The sequence below is a fragment of the Plasmodium vinckei genome (genome assembly GCF_900681995.1).
Source record: "Plasmodium vinckei vinckei genome assembly, chromosome: PVVCY_13".
NCBI classification, from domain to species: domain Eukaryota; phylum Apicomplexa; class Aconoidasida; order Haemosporida; family Plasmodiidae; genus Plasmodium; species Plasmodium vinckei.
This window is the reverse complement of record NC_051305.1, coordinates 2,527,274-2,545,956: the sequence shown is the minus strand read 5'-3', so window position 1 is coordinate 2,545,956 and position 18,683 is coordinate 2,527,274. Positions and strand designations below refer to the sequence as shown.

Below are 18,683 nucleotides of genomic sequence, written 5' to 3'. Positions count from 1 at the left end.
GATTCCGAGATTTTATCGATTGGGCCATAAACCATTAACCACAAATTAACAATAAATATAAAAAATACATAGTTCACCACATTTACCATTAAGTTATATTAACATGAAATCCAATTATTATAATTTGCCCTATACATATTTTTAATAACTCATTTTCTATATGTATTTAAAGCAATTCCCTAAACTAATACATAATAAAATTATACAAAATTAAATTCATTATAGCACTTAACCCTAGCCAGAATATGGGTTCCATATACACAACATCAAACCTAGCCCACATCATAAAAAATATCCAAAAAATATGAAAAAATGAAATAATTTACACATATATATTTATATTTTATTGATTATATTATTTAATTATTCTTATAGATCCAAAAATTGTTATCAAAAATTACTTATTTCCAAATAGACAGTTACTTAACATATATAAATAATTATTACTATTCCTGGAATAATCACTGTTCTTCGAATCATATATAATTATTCATTTTCTTCGTTATTTTTTTTATTTTTTCTCTTAAATATTGTCTTTGAAGTTGTTTATCAAATCCAAATAATGAATACTAAAATAAAATGTTAAGAAGCATATCATGTTAAAGTTTGCATATATTTAATGAAAATAATTTTGAATATTATATTTATAAATTTCTTATCATTTACCTTATATGCAATTCCCAAGAAAATTGGTATTGCAAATATCAATAAAGCTGGAATTAATTTGCTTGCTATCGACGAGCTTGATGATGTAACCTCAGAACCTTGTAAAGAAAGGTGTGGATTATTTTGTACATGACTTGGCGTAGAAGTTTCTACCGAAACTTGTGTTGTTTTTGTCGTTGGAAGAGATGGAATACTGCTACCATTGCATTTTTCATTACAATAACTTTTAAAATTATCATAATCAGTTGATAAACTAGACAATAATGTTGTATGTGAACTGTCATTAGTGTCATTACTATTAAGGAGTTTTTGATATTCATCACCAAATGTTTTAGCTTTTTTATAATGTTGGGTGCAATCTGCTGGGTTAATATTAATATCATTGTACATGCTACATAATAATTTTAATAAATTATAAAATTTAGATATAGTGTCCTTATTCAGATTCATTAAATATTTCGTATTATTTATAAGATTATTAATAATGCTAGAATAATCTTCACTATACCCTGAAACCAAGCTATGTCCCCCATTTTGATTTACATAATTATCATATGTTTCATTTAAATCCATGATGGTGTTACTATCTTTTAGCTTTAACATATAAATTAACCATATTATAATATATTCGCCAATATTCATATTACTTTGTTCATCATTCTGAATCAAATTAAACTCATGAAGTTTTTTAAAAAGGGATACAAACCCAGTCATAATTTTGTCGTTATCATCCTCACAATAATTATAACAATTTGTACCACAATAGGTTTCGCAAATTTTATCACGATCAAAATTATAGTTTCCATCATTGCCCAATGTATCGGGGAAATCCTTCCATATAGTCTCGAAAAATTTACACTAAAAAAGCAATTATTAGAAATATGGATTATTAAAATAAATTTTAATGTTGCTTATATATAATACTATGTTAAAAAATTGCATACCATTTCCTCAATACTATAAGATGGCTGTCCCATATTTTGTACAGAATATTTTCCAGAACTTTGTGCAGAAAGTTGTGGTGTTTTTATCGCTGGAAGATCTGGAAAATTGCAAGATTTATTTTTACCGTAATTATTTTTTAAATTATCATAATCATTTGATAATGTAGACAATAATGCTCTATGTGAACTTCCTTCTGTGTTACTAGAATCATTATTAAGATTTTTAAATTTGTTAACAAAATCTTTAGCATCTTTCGAATATTTCTCGCAATTTTTCGTTACATCTTCAATTTCATTATACATTTTACATAAAATTTTTAATGCTTCATAAAAATTAGATATTTCTTTAATACTCATATTCATCGAATTAATTTTTTTATTTATAAAAGTTTTATAAGTCTCATCACTATAATTTATTTTATCATTATAATGGGAATTTGTTTCTATATGGTTAGTATAGAAATCTTTTAACGTGGTGGTTTCTATATTTTCATATTGCTGAATTTTATAACTTAACCATAAAATAGCATATTCACCATATTGTCCCATTTCACTTACAAAACTACTAGGGTCACAAAGATTCTCGAACGTTATTAACAACCATATAAGCCCAGCACTAATTGTATCCTTATTTGTGTCACATTGTTTCATTGCACTCTCTGTCTTTTTAGGGCAGTGATCAGTGAGTATATCGCCATTATAACAAACACTTCCTGTAGATATACCTATTGGTAAACAATCGTCAATCTTTTTAATTCCTTCACACTACGAATATATTTTACGAATTAAACAACAAAAAGTATTAATATAAATGCTAATAAAATGAAAATTAATATAATTTATGAACGATACAACATATAAAACACATGCGAAGATAATATTTTATTTAAAAAATTGTATACCACACCCTCAATATCATAACTTGGATTTGCCATAATATGGAGATTATGAGGGACAATAATATTTATATATATTACGTAAATATTTGCTGTATCTATTTAAGCTCTTTTTATAGCAATTATATTTCGTTAAATATGTTATACTTATTTTATGGCAATTATCTAAATTACCTTAAATGGATAGTTGCTTAATATACTTTTGCCATATGTGTATATGATACATTTATACAAAAAATTGTATTATTACTATAATCCTTAAAAATATATAAATAGTTATTTAATACGATATATTACAGTTTTATATATCTGTTTCTTATAATATAGATTTTTCTAAAATTATAGTATTTTTAAATTAAGTTACATGCTCCATTTTCTAATTGCATATACATAATTTCAATATTATTTTTATTTAATATAGATAAATTCATGCCTGATTTTAATGTGTTCAATAACTTTATTTTTAATCCTATATACTTCAATTTATAAATATAACATATTGGGTTATCTTATAATATATTTTGAGCATCTTTCCTATGGTTTAAAATAACAATTAGAACGGAAACCATATTATTGAGCCATTTTAAGCTTAAATAAGTCTTTGAATACAAACCATTTTAAAAATAATACTTAGTAAATATTAAATATATAATCATAAATAAGTATTGATGCAAATTTTATAGTATAACATAAAAATATGTGTAATTAGATTGTTATATTACATTTTGAGAGGACAAAATATAATATAATTGCTCTTTTAATGCATAAATTTAGATAAACGTTCAATAAATGTTATATATTGCTCATTTTATAATATATATTTTATTTCTATAGTTATCAATGTATATGATCCAAGTAATTTATTAAAAACCCTAAAATAAAATAATTCTATTTTAAATTTAAAAAGTTGCAATTCATTAAATACTGTAATATAATACGTGACAATATGGAATAATAAAAGACATTTAATATAATTGAGTCGTTAACTCCTTCTCCATCAATCCCATTTTTTATAATATAAAACCGTATATCCCCAATTGTATATTTGACAAAATATATAACATTGATACATTTATAATGCACTCTTATATGTTATTGATTTATCATTCATTCAATAAAACAAATACTTATGTATCTATGTTAGAAAATTTCATATATAATTTTTTACTGAATATTTATAGAAAACAATTGTATGTAGCATATAACAAGGATTTAAGGGTGGCAATTATTATATTTTTTATTCATTCATTATTTTAATAATGTTTTTATTCTTAAAATTATATAAATAAATATATAATTGAAAATTAAGTAAACCATTCTAACAACATCATCTTTATATATATATTATAATTATATAAGTATATTTTTTAATTATACTTATGAATTCATTTACCTATAATAATAGTAATAAACAAATTTACTTATTTATAATTTTTAATAATTATATCGAGGTTAAAAATAAGGTTCATGGAATATTAATTCCAAAATAGAAGTTATTAATTAAATTTATAATTCCAAAAAATTTTCTTTTCTTTTATAGACAAAAAAAATTAACAAAAAAAATAAATTAATAAATGGTATAGGATCTGCCTGCATAAGTTTGTATATATTTAATAATGGATCTTTTTTTCTACCAACTGAATTTATAACCGGTTTTAGGTCTTTGTTCCTATCATATGAATTTATAATTATTTGTGTCTTTCTCTTTCCATCAGCTAATTTTATAACTCTTTTCATGTTTTTTTTTTCCGATTTTTTTGATGATCCAAATGATAAATACTAAAATAAAAATATAGAGAAATATATAATATTTTACAATAATGAAAAATCTTTATAAGTGTTGTATTTAGTAATTATATTATTATTTACCTTATATGCAATTAATAAAATAATGGGTATTAAAATAAGTGTAACCGAAACTCCAGTTAAACTACACTGCTCAGAAGTGCAACACACTAATGTGGCACTCATAAAATTTATTTTAGGTGTACAATCCCCTGATCCATTCCATGTAGTTGGAATTATATTCCAGGGGTTTTTCGAAATGGGGTCAGAAATTGGTGATTTTAACAATTGATCATTTATTTGGGCAGTTGTTTTTTGAGTAGATATATCGGTTTTCGAAGGGATCGACGTGGTAGACTGTGGTTGTGGAGATGATTGGTTTTGTTGCGATGGATTTGGCGATATAACTGCTGGTGAACCTATTGGTGGATCGGATGGTTGAGGTGGTGGTGAATCTCCAGTTTTTTTTGATTGATCACTACTTTGTGGTAAGTTATTTTCTGAGCTGCCTGATTTAGGAGTCCAAACTTGATTAAGTTGGGTAGTTATATTATCAATAATGCTGTTAAAATAATCATTAGATGCACTGTAAATACTTTTTAAATTAGCCGCAGCGTTATTATATGTATCACTGATTTGATCCTTAACATCATTAATCCTTTGCTCAATAAAATAGGAAGCTTTATCAAAATAGTCCTTTCCATTTAATAGGAATCCACGAAATGGTGACCACAAATCAATAGATTCTCGTAGTGTACTTGGTGTTCCGGATCCCCCTGATGCAGGATTGTCAGTTCCACCAGTTGGAACTCTTGGATCATTGACTCCACCACCCGCATTTAATTTTTTACTGTCTAAACCATTTTGTTTACCTTTAGGATCGTCTGGTCCATTTTTATTGATTTCCCCTGATTTTTGAGGTTCTTGTAATTTAGTTTTGTCTTGTGAAGATGATACAGGCAATGATTGCGATGATGGGGGGGTCGTTTCTTTTGATTTGGTAGTTTTTTTTTTTGTTTCGAGTTTACATTTTGGATCACTAAAATCAAATGCTTTAGAATCATTCGCAAAAAATACATCGTCTCCTTTTGGCTTTGTAAGTGTTTTAAGATCCCCTGCTAAATGTGGATATTTGTTTGTAATTTCCTTATGAACAGGGTTTCTAAAATTATAATATATATCTTTTAAATTATCCAACAAATGATGATATGAACTACATTTAGGAATACTTTTGTAAAGAGATAAATATTGATTAGAACATTCGGTAGAATAATTAATAAGTTTACTAATATCGTCATAGTTTTGTCTATAATATGCAATTGCTTTACATATAGAATTAAGTAACTTATAAAATTCGTTCATATACTTAAGATTAACTTCTACCAAGCCCTTTTTTTTAACTAAATTATCCAAATAAATAAAACCCATAATATTATTCTTTAAATATTTTTCATAAGCCTCATATAAAGTAATGTCGTCTTCATTGGCTATCTCAAATAATTTGTCGCTTAGCCACATCAAAAAAAATTCATCATAATGACCAGAAGTTTCCACTCCTTGTGTTTTCATATATAAATACGCGCTCATAACTCCAATACGTTCCACATTTGTTTCACATTTAATATTAGAACAATATTTATTATAATTTGGATCATTGATAATTTCATTTATCGTCATATCGTCATAATATTCACCATCAATAAGCCTATCAGCTGCAATAAATTTCGCACACTAAGAAAATATTTATAAAAATTAATAAAAATATGCATTTATGAAAAATTTATTCAAATAAAATTTAATATGATTTGTAGACAAATCAAAAACAATAAAATAAAGGACATATATGTTTTATTTTAAAATAAGGTTATTTACTAGTTCGTCGACCTCCATTGTAGTGGAATTTTGTTTTTAATTTGTAAATTGATATCATATTGTTTTTATATAAAATATTTATACTGCAACAAAATAAGTTAAACAATGTCTCGATTCATATATATAAAATTGGCAATAGTTAAACGCACTATTAGTATTATTCTCAATAATAATATTAATTTTAAATAAATATACAATAATATAATGAAATAAAACTTATATTAGCTTTTATTGCATTTTAGATAAGCATCCTTATTTTGTGACTTGTTTGAAACATTTTTATCGTATGCGAAGTATCGCTACTCTTAATAATATTGGAATAGCTTCATTGTATAATTTTGTGTAACCTTTCATGAGTTTAAATAAAACATATTTTCTAATCATTATACACTTTTATATAGAGAATTATGTATTCTCTAGATTTATAGTAAAGAAATCACAAATTTATATTATTATAAATATATAAAGAATTAGAAATATATTATTATTACAACGGTTAAAAATGTATTTGTATCTCATTATTTGAATGCCGTATATTAATATACGTTATTATTAAACGTGAAATATTACACATTTTATATTATTTCTAATAAGTATAAAACACAATTTGTGTTTAAATTTAATATTAAGAAATAATTTAATATTTTCTTTTTCTAAATAAATGATATATAATATGCTTAATTATCTTAATTAATATATATAAATTAATAATTCATTTTAGAACATGTAATAACTTTGCTTATGTGCTAACATTTCTTATATATAAATATAATTAGTGAATTGTTTTGAGTGCATATCTTATCTAATTTTTTAAATTTAAAACATATAATATACAAATTAAGTTAATTGAGCTATTACAATTAAATGAATATGAATATAAATTAGTTTTGGGGTAATATTTAGTATATATAAAATGTATATTATTCTTTTTATTCTTATTATCTATTTAATATATAATTAATTATAAAAGATATTTTAAACAATAAAGAAAATAAATATAATTTAATATATTATCCTTTAATTTAAAAGTCTTATTAATAGTTGGGTTTGAACAATTAATTAATTTGAGAAGCAGTATAATATGAGTTACCATTTTAAGTACACATTTATGTTTATATCCTAAGCATATATTATATATTTATAATAAAACGTTATTATATTTAGATATAAAAAACTATATATTTAGGGAAAATTGTAGAATTATTATTAGAATAAATAATATATAGCTTAGTAGTGTTAATATTAATATTATTACATTAAAAGACGCTTAACTAAAAATTATACTAATTAATTTTTCGTGATATATTCGTTTTCAGTCTTTTCATAAGCTAAATAATATTTATCCATGTATCCGAATCAAATAAAATAATAGATTTATTCGCATTTAATATGTTTACCTATTGTTACCATATTTTCTGGTGTTATTTCACTGTATATTACAACGCTACAAGTATTGCACTCAATATAAATACCTTAAATCTATGTAGAATGTTTCCTTATTTCATTGTTTTAGAATAAAATATTTAGCATACATATTTATTAATTTATATATGTATAATAACAAACAATATTAAAAAATTCAAATAAATTAATTAAAACATATAATTCCTATAAATATACTTTTATATAATAGTCATATGATATTTCCATAATTTTAAATTATTTTTGTGCCTAATTATTGATACAATATTTTGTTCATTTATATCTATATATTTTAGAATAATAACATAATTCTATATACACAACTTTCGGGAGTTATTAGGAAATTTACTAACAAAATATATCATAAAACATACTTATATATGTTCATTTTAATTATTTTAAAATGTATTATGTTTTAAATAATTTATTTATTTCTTAATTCATATACATATCAAGTATGAAAATATTAATTTATTGTATGAAGAATCTAAAATTCAACCCAAATAAAACAAAGCATTAATTAATAAAATATGAATTAATATTAAATGTATAACTTCGAAAATAAATTATTAATTAAATTTATAATTCTAAATAATTTAATTTTCTTTTATAAACAAAAAAAATTAACAAAAAAAATAAATTAATAAATGGCATAGGATCTGCCTGCATAAGTTTGTATATATTTAATAATGGATCTTTTTTTCTACCAAATGAATTTATAACCGGTTTTAGGTGTTTGCTCCTATCATATGAATTTATAATTATTTGTGTCTTTCTGTTTCCATCAGCTAATTTTATAACTCTTTTCATGCTTTTTTTTTTCTTCGAATTTTTTCCCGATCCAAATGATATATACTAAAATAAAAACGAGTTAAAATATAATATATTTCTTATATTTGTAATTATATAGTGGCAAAAATATATTTAAATGATATATTTAATAGTTGCACATTATTTACCTTATACATAATTGCTAAAATAATGGATGTTGAAATAAATATAATACCCATACCCATTGTATCATATTTTTTATTGGATCCTATATACCATATTGATTTTTTTTCGTTCATTTTAACAACATTTCCATTGGTGCTTCCATTCCCTGTGTTTGATGGACCCGTACTCGAACTTAGTAATGTAGATTTAGTAATTGTCGGTGTTTGAACTCCTCCTGTTCCAGTGGGTGAATCAGATTGCTGCAATGTGTTAGATGCACCATTTTGAACTGTGATTTGTAATTGATCTTGTGTTTGGTTAGAATGTAGCTGCGACGGCGATGGAATTTGTGATGGATCCTGTGATTGTGACAATGATGGATTTTGGGGATCTGATGGAGACAACGGTAAAGTTATTGATGGTGATGGAGATGATGGTAGAGATTGTAGTGGAGGTGGCGATTTGGGTTGTGACGGATCAGATGTATCCACCCCACCCCCCTAAACTATTGAATCCAGATTGATCGTCACTTAATTGAAAAGTACCGAATGAACTTAATTGGTCAGTTACACTATTAACAACACTACCAATATAATCAGTAGTTGCACTATAAGTATCTTTTGCAATGCTCACAGTTTTATCATAAGCATCTTTTACAGTGGACACAACGGTACCATAAGTATCTTGCGCAATGGCCTTAGCACTATTATATGCACTCGTGATTTTATTAGCGGTATTTGTTAAAATATTATTTGAAGATTGATATATACTGGAAACACTAGGCATATAACCCGTAAGATCGAAACTCATTCCCCAATTTCCTAGCCAACCTCCAGTGGATTTTCCTGATGGATGCGTTACATCCTGATCCCCTGATACCTTTGAGTCACTACTTGATCCACTACCTGATCCACCTTCTGAACTTCCAGGCACACCAATTCCATCACCACCTGATTCATCACCAGAACCTCCTTGGTTAGTATCTGGATTTTCTGAATCACCATTGTGATTCACTTTTTTATCCTCGTGATTTGTCTGTTGACTATTTGTATCCTCTTTTTGATCTTTTGGATTACTTACTACTCCATTTTGTATGTCTGTTGACGGTGTTGCACTTGTTCCAGATCCCGTAGTCATTGATGTTGATGTACTCGTTGGTGTTGTTATACCTGTTGATGCGGTTGTGCTTATTGGTTGTGTATATGAATCCTGCCCCGACGGTGATTGTGCAGATGGTCGTTGTTGTGACCCTGGTTCAGGTACTGGTGGTGTTCCTTGTGTGGTATTTTGCAAGTCATCACCATCTTCTTCTTCATCTAAATCTAAATCATCACCGTCATCATCAGAACCTAATAATTCGATTAAATTACTTAATTCGTTTTGGTCGTCTTGTTCCTCTTGTTCGTCTTGTTCCTCTTGTGACTTGTTTGCAATCTTGGATATATTTTTTTCGAACTTTTTATGCACTTGTTTGCATCCTTTAGTATTGAATTCAGATAACAACTTGGTTGTATCTATCGATGAAAGCATTATAAGCTGATTATTTAATTCTTGGTCATTGGCATCGAATTTAATAACACCACTTATAATATCATCATATATTGTTTTTAAATGATAAAATAATTGAAGATACGGATCACAACGATTAACAAAATTATAAAGTGTGTGATAAATAATATAGAATTGTTGAATATCGTATGTGTGTTCGTATGTTTTTGCATTAGGATTGTTATATCTATTAATTGTTTCACAAATTTGCTGAAATAAAAAATAAAATCCATTCATAATACCAATGTTAGAATCATTAAAATATTTTTTATTACGTAAGATGCTCCAATTATGAATCCCCCCCAGATTTTTACCTAAATGTTTCTCAAATGCATCTTTTATAGATATATTCGGATCATTTGATAATTTATATAATATATTAGACAATGACATGACCAAAAAATCAGCACTTGGGTCATTTTCACTTTCTAGATCCACATTCTTATTTTCAATTAATTCCTTATATGCATATCCAGAAATAGCAATCAGTTTTTCATAATTCGTTTCACATTTTCTGCCCCCATTATTTACAGGGCAATAATTATTATATGATCCATATCCATTGTTAAATTGTTCATCATTGGTCTCATAGTTGGTAAAAAGTTCATCAATTTCACGAAATGTACTACACTAAAAAACATTTTTTAAAAAATAATAAAATGTTTATTAACGAACAATCTATTAAAATGAAATTAATAATAATTAATAGCTCATGTAAAACATGGAATACAATAAATTATTTTTATCTAAAAAAATGTATTTACCGATTTCACGCCCATCACAATGGAGTTATGTTTTAATTTGTAGATTAATTAACATCATTTTCTATTTTATGTAAAACATATATACATGCTAAACAAGTTATATAACTACTTAAATTATATGCATAGTTAATATCATAAATCAAACATATTCCTATTATTTTTATTATTTAAATATAGAATAATAGTGTAATATTATTACCAAAGATATATTTTATTTTACCACAAATATCCTAATTATCTTAAATTTTGATCTGTTTAAAACATTTTGTCTTAGATGTAAAATACAGAATATACACAACATCACTATTTTTAATAGTAACAGGTATATGCCAATTATATAATTTTGTGTAATCTTTCATGAGTTTAAATAAAGCATGTCTCCTAATTATTACACGCTCGTACATAGAAGAAAACTATACATTTTCTATATTTATAGAAACAAAGCCAGAAATTCTATATTATTATAAATATATAAAGAATTAGAAATGTATTATTACTATAATTGTTAAAAATATATTCGTATCTCATTATTTGAATGTCATGTATTGATATATGTTATTATTCAATTTGAAATATTACACCTTTTATATTATTTCTAATAAACATAAAACACAATTTGTGTTTAAATTTAATATTTTCTTTTTCTAAATAAATGGCATATAATATGTTTATTTATCTTAATTAATATATGTAAATTATAATTCATTTTAGAATGCGTAATAAAATTTCTTATGTGTTAGCATTTCTTTATTTATAAATATAATTAATGAATAGTTTTGAGTGCATATCATATCTATTTTTTAAAATTAAAAAAGTATAATCTACAAATTAGGGTAATTGAGGTATTGCAATTAAAATAAAACATGAATATAAATTAGTTTTTAGTAATAGTTAGTATTATAAAATGCATGTTATCCTTTTCATTCTTTTTATCTATTTAGCATATAAATGATTAAGAAATGTATTTTAAACAATAAAGCAAATAAATGTAATTTTTTCGTACAATTAAATTAAAAAATTCTATAAATACTTTGGTTAGAATAATTAATTAATTTGAGAAGAAATATAGAATGCGTTACTATTTTAAATACACATTTATACCTATAACCTAAGCATATATTATGTATTGTATGTTTTAATAGATATATTCTCAGTAGAATTATAGAATGATTAATAAAATTTAAGTTATCTTACTTGACAATGCTGATTCTAATATTACCATATTAAGGCTTAAATAAATGTTATAATTTTTCATTTTATCTTGTATGCATACAATTTTAATCTTATCACTCGTTAAATAATTTATATAATGGATTTATACCCATATGGTGTATCAAGTAAAAACAATATATTTGTTCATATTTAATAATGTATTAATCTAATTTTATTGTTGTTGTTTCAGTTATAGCATTGTATACTACAATGAGATATATAATGCGCTTAATAAAAATACATTAAACCAATTTGTAATTTCCCTTGTTTCATTGTTTTAAAGTATAACATTTTAGAACATATATATTATTTCGTAATAGCAATATATTTAAATTATATATTTAGAGTTTGTATATATATAATAACCCAATAAAAATGTTATTAGTCCAAATAAAATTTGTTATTATCCGCCTTTTCGATAAAATTAATGTTTAATTATATAAAGCTCCCCAATAAAACAATATTTCAATATTATTTATTAGTAAAGTATTTTATTATATGTATAGGGGATATAATGACAACTCTAATTTTACCTGTTATATTATTTATAATTATTATAACAAAATGCTACATGAAATTTTATTAATAGCTTATATTTATTTTTGAACTATTTTAAAATATTATTTATTTATACCTCAAAGTTATAAAACTTAAAATATTGTATATATAGTTCAGCTTTTATTGTATTATTAAAAATGTTAGATGCATAAAACATCTTTTATAGATATCGTTGTATTGTCGAATCGCAATCGATATTTTATGCATCTATATTTATGATTACCTATTATATATTGTAATATGTTTAATTAAGCTTAAAAGTACACACATTAATATGAACATATATTGTAATGTAGAGGAATATTTTAAATGATTTTTATTATAATTTATTGCTACATATATAGTTTTATTATTACAGTTAAGTTGGTATAATATAATTTAAATCAAAATTATGATGGAACAAATAATATGCTTCATCAAATAAAGAAACATATTATGTTATTCATGATCCAATATAGCTATGAGTTAATAAGACTTATATAATAGATGATATGGGTTCATATATATTGTTATCCAAATGTTAGCAATAAAATATAAAATGGGAAGTTATAATATCGCAGCATTTAATATATATGAAGTAATTATGTGGCAGTATTATAACTTATGGAAAGCATGTTATGCGTCCCCTTTCATATTAATGCCTATGCTCTTTTAGGGGTGCGTATTTGGGATTATTTAGATATTAAAAATATGGTGATGTTACATATATTCAACCAATATTTACAGGCCCCCAATATTACTAAACTATAAAAATTTAACATAAATTTTGGCATTATAAAATATGAGTTCATATTTATTATTCAACTTATTAATATAAAGAATTATATTTTCTTTTATAAACAAAAAAAATTAACAAAAAAAATAAGTTAATAAATGGAGAAGGATTAACATATATATGTTTGTATGTATTTAATAATGTTATTTTGAGAGAGGGGGGTTTTATTCTTTGTATTGATATATTTTTTTCATCATATGGATTTATAATAACTATTGTTGTTTTTTCTTCATAATCTGAATCCATATTTGTTTTTACACCCCTTTTCCGATCAATTGGGCTTATAATTCTCTTTTCCCTTCCTTTTTTATCAACTAAATTTATAATTTTGTTTCCCATTTTTTTCTTCTTCATGGGTTTTCCACATCCATAATATAAATACTAATATAAAAACAGTAAAAATATATAATTATTTGTTTTTTATATATCATAAACTATGTAGATTTATATATTTTTTAAATATTTTATTTAGTAAACTTTTTACTATTTACCCAATACATAATTGCTAAAACAATAGTTATTGAAACAACTGTGAGAGCTATAATAGCTACTTTATTTCCTTCAAATTTAAATGACAGCAATCTTGTTATATTTCTATTTAATCCTATTAAATTACATCCTGAGACATTCAATACCTTTGATAATATATTATCCGAACATACTGTGGTTCCTCCAGTAGTTTGTGGTGGTGTTGGAGGATTTACTTTTTCTTTTTTTGATTTTTCAGATTCTTTTTCTTTATTATTTGGTTCTAGAATCTGAAATTTTGGAAATTTTACTTTTTCTATACCTTTTAGATATTTGGCACCTATACCAACCATATCATTAAAATTAGATGTTACCATATTGCGTATGTGATGGTCAATCCTAGTAGCGGCATGATTAAATAGTGGACTATATTTCTTGAAAATCTCTACAGAATAATCTCTAATATTCTCAAAATCTAATTCTTTACCAATATTTGATGGCTGGCTTTCCTTTTTAGTTTCTGAGCCATTTGGTGGGTTTTTTGGTTTAGGTTTTTGGCGCGGTTGTCCAAAAATTAAATGCAATTGTATACACCCATTACTTTGAAATTTTAATTCTGGGTGATTATCATTATTAGTTATTTCCGAAAAGTTAAAAATTTGTAATCACTATCTTTTTTAAAACTTCCTTCATAGCTAAGATTCTATATTCATCATATGTTTTTTTTAAATCAGTCAATAATTGAATGTATGGATCACATTTATTTTGCTCATCGTTAATTAATTTATACCTTCTATAACATTCAAAATCAATCTTCCTAAATTTGTTTATATCTAATTTGGATATTTCATTTTCTACAAGTGCTTTACATATATCCAGAAATAAATAATAAAATGTAGACATAATAGAAAGATTACTACCCTTCAAATATTTTTTACTATCCAATTTGTCCCAACAATTAAAGTTACTTCCAGATTGAACTATAACATCCTCATAATAATCACTTATACTGAAGGAAGGATCACGGGATATCTCACGAAATTTGGCAGCTAGCCACATAAAAACATATTCATAATTCTGATTAACATTATTATTACTACCCTTTTGTTTTTTATCAAATTTTGGTAATTCTGTAAGTAAATATTCGCATAAGGCACCAATTCTATCATAATTATTATTACATCCTCCTACAGGACAAAAATTTGTACATGAGCTATTAAATGCATCTTCTTTGACATTTCCCTCGATAAAAAGCTTGTCAACATTAATAAATAAATTGCACTAAAAAAATTTTTTTAATTTAATAAAAACACGTGTTAATAAAATTATTATTAAAATGAAATTAATGATAATTTATAGGTATTATAATATTCATAAATATAAAAGGAAACATTTTTATTTAAAAAAATTGTATTTACCACATCTTTGTTCATTATAACAGTATATTGTTTTAATCAACAGGCTATGGGATATCATATTTGTTAATATATATAATATTTTATAATATTTGATATAATTGTCTTCTATATATAATTATTATATACATTTAAACTTATATTTTTAAAATATAAACTAATATCAAATAATAATGCAATAACATTACTAAATTAAACATGCCTAAAACATTTTGGATTATATATATAATGCATATATGAAATATAATGATTATTAATAAAAACAAAATTGTTACATTATATTATCAATTTAAATAAGTATATATCTTATATTTATATTTTTTCACACATATATGAAGCAAGTGTAGTGTGTGTTTTAATATAGATGTTCCCATTATTATATACAGTAAATATATAGAAAAATATGAAATTTAATATTAGTAGGATTATTAAAAGGAATATTATCTCATCATTTACATGTCATTAATGTATATGTGTTAGTTACTATTCGCTGTTACATATTTCAACCTTTAGAATTATTTTTAATAGATATAAAAGAAATTCTTTATTTAAATTATAATACATACAAAATATGTTAGTTTATTACATTTTGTAGATAGTCCATATATAATGAATACACCATTTTATTTACCTACATTGTTAAAATCCAATTTAAAGTGCGCAATAACTTTTTTATATCCAAACATTTCTCTACATATAAATTTTATATATTAATATTTTATGGATGTAATTAGCTCTAAATACATTAATTTATTTACAATAATATTATAATATTAAATTATTCACTATTAATTTTTAAATTACAAAGTTTTGAGGTATAAATATATTTATATTTTAAATATAGTGTTATTACGAAATTATATTCTCTAAAATGTTGCACTTTAAAACAATGAAACAAGGAAAATTGCTAATTGATTTAAAGTATTCCTCTTTATTGCATTAATTATCTCATTGTAGTGTACAGTGATATACCATTAGTAACAACAACAATAATATTAGATTAATATATTATTAAATACGAACAAATATGTCATATTTATTTGATACTCTATATGGGTATAAATTCATTATATATATTCTTAAAGGTATGATAAAATTAATATTATATGAATGTAAGATCAAATTAATTATTACAATTTTTGGCTATGTATTCTTTAATATGGTGCTATGGTATTAATGTTGTCATTCAATATAATATTAATAATTCCATAATGCTCGTTAAAAATAATATGTTTACATTATAAACTAATTGATATGATATTATAAAATATTTAATACGTAATATATTTTAGGTTATATTGTCAATATGAATCTAAAATAGTAACCCATGTTGTTTGTTTTAAAACTTTATAATTATCAACCATTAGTTACGTTAACATTATAAAAGTCCTAATTTAAAAACAAATGGGATGATAATAACTACTTTCAGTCTTTTTTATAATTTTAAATAAGAATTAGCAATTCTTTATATATTAAATAATTAATATGGGTGAAATAGAACAATATATTTTAAAAATCTCTTTATATATCATGGTTTGTTTAAGATTTAATTATATGGAATATATTTTTAAACTTATATAAGAATAGATAATTTATATCAATATAAATTATAACTTTAACGTAAATGCAAAATATTGAAATGAAAAAATCGAGTAATATATATATTTACAATTTATAAATTTATTATACATATATCTATAGTGTATTTTTTATGCATTACTAAAAATGTTAGATGCAAAAAATGCCTTTTATAGATAATGTTGCATTGTCGAATCTCGATCGATATTTAATGAATCCATATTTTATGATTACCTATTATATATTAGTATTGTGTTTAAATAATATTAAACATATGCATATTAATCTGAAGGTATATTATAATGCAGATAAATGTTCCAAATGAGTTTTATTATTACAGTTTATTTGGTATAATATAATTTAAATCAAAATAATAGTGATACAAATAAAGAAACATACTGTGTTCCTCATGGTTCAACATAGCTATGGGTTAACACGCCTTATATAATAAGGGTTCTTATATATAGTTAGACAAAATTAGAGATAAATTATAAAATGTGAAGTTATAATATTGCCACATGTAATATATACAATCGAATTCGATGAAGGTATTGTAACTTATGTAAAATATATTATTCGACCCCTTTCATATTAATGGCTATGTCCTTTTTGTGGTGCGTATTTAGACATAATATTGAGATAAAACATACGGGAATGGTAAATATACTTTATCAATATTCACAGACAAAAATATTATCAAATTATAAAGAATTAAATTACAATATACCCCGAACCCGAAATCAAAACGAAAATTCAGTGAACGAAACAATAACCCATTATGCATAACCTTGACCCATAATACTTGAACACCTCGATATCGAAAAAATTAAAATAAAAAAATTAATTAATTTTATGTATATAAATATTTCTTGATTTTACAACTTATATTTCATTATTTTATTTTTATATTTTATTTATTTGTATTTTTTTTAATTTTATATATACTTTGTTTCGCTATTAAAAGCAATTTATAATTTGTGTTAATTTATAAAAAAAATATGGATATCAATATTACCACCAATAAATAATTTTTATAAAATTAACAATTTTGATAGAAAAATGTTATTTAGTAAAATTTGTATTAAAAGTGATAAAAAATTACAGAAAACGCGATTTATCATCATATATATTTTATCATACTATTATTTTGATGTAGTAAAAAATACTGTTATTATAATAATATTAGTAGCATAAAATTAGCTGCATTTCTCGGATTAAATTAAATTGTTTTTATATTTAAAAATATAATAGACATGCTTTGTATTAAAAACGATGTATTCTCAAAGAAATTTTATAAACAAATAGAAAAAAATATAAAAACAACTATTTAATATAATTATTAATAAAGCATATATATATTTTACATTATTTTCTTGCTCTTATATTTTTATTTTAAATTATTGATTTTCTATAGGTAAAAACAACAGTTTTTTTCTATTATATATAAATAAAATATATATATGTAATTCCATACGTAATGGGACACTTTGGAAAATTTAAATTGATTTTTAATTACATATAAAAATATAAAACTTACGTATTCATAATGTTATATATTAATCAAATTATGAATCATAATATTTTTAATATTCATTATTTATGAATATTTCTGTTATTGACGTCGTTTTTTGATTGAATTATTTGAATAAAAAATATATTAAATTTATAAATCTGACAAAAGCATACAATTTGTTGTTTAAATAATAATTTGTATTTTTTTTATATGTATTGGAAAAAATTATTTGCTTTAATTTTAATTATGTTATGCAACTTTTCGAGTTATTAATTTTTTATTTAAAAAAAATACTAATATATATTTTATTATTTTCTTTCTAAAGTTCAAA

General features: G+C 23.2%; 1 protein-coding gene and 3 pseudogenes across 1 annotated transcript, besides 3 other annotated features; all 4 read right to left on the bottom strand.

Annotated features, from left to right (window-relative positions):
* Positions 1 to 476: 476 nt before the first annotated feature.
* On the bottom strand, positions 477 to 2,545 carry PVVCY_1307000 (annotated as a pseudogene).
* Positions 477 to 2,545: a sequence feature (PIR protein CIR protein, pseudogene).
* Positions 2,546 to 4,012: 1,467 nt separating this feature from the next.
* On the bottom strand, positions 4,013 to 6,181 carry PVVCY_1306990 (PIR protein CIR protein; the record flags this gene model as incomplete). Its single annotated transcript, XM_037634817.1, has 3 exons — positions 4,013 to 4,285; positions 4,376 to 6,022; positions 6,164 to 6,181. 3 exons carry the CDS (start codon positions 6,179 to 6,181, stop codon positions 4,013 to 4,015), a joined length of 1,938 nt encoding a protein of 645 aa, XP_037490863.1.
* Positions 6,182 to 8,164: 1,983 nt separating this feature from the next.
* Positions 8,165 to 10,848, bottom strand: PVVCY_1306980 (annotated as a pseudogene).
* Positions 8,165 to 10,848: a sequence feature (CIR protein PIR protein, pseudogene).
* Positions 10,849 to 13,411: 2,563 nt separating this feature from the next.
* PVVCY_1306970 lies at positions 13,412 to 15,279 on the bottom strand (annotated as a pseudogene).
* Positions 13,412 to 15,279: a sequence feature (PIR protein CIR protein, pseudogene).
* Positions 15,280 to 18,683: the final 3,404 nt, after the last annotated feature.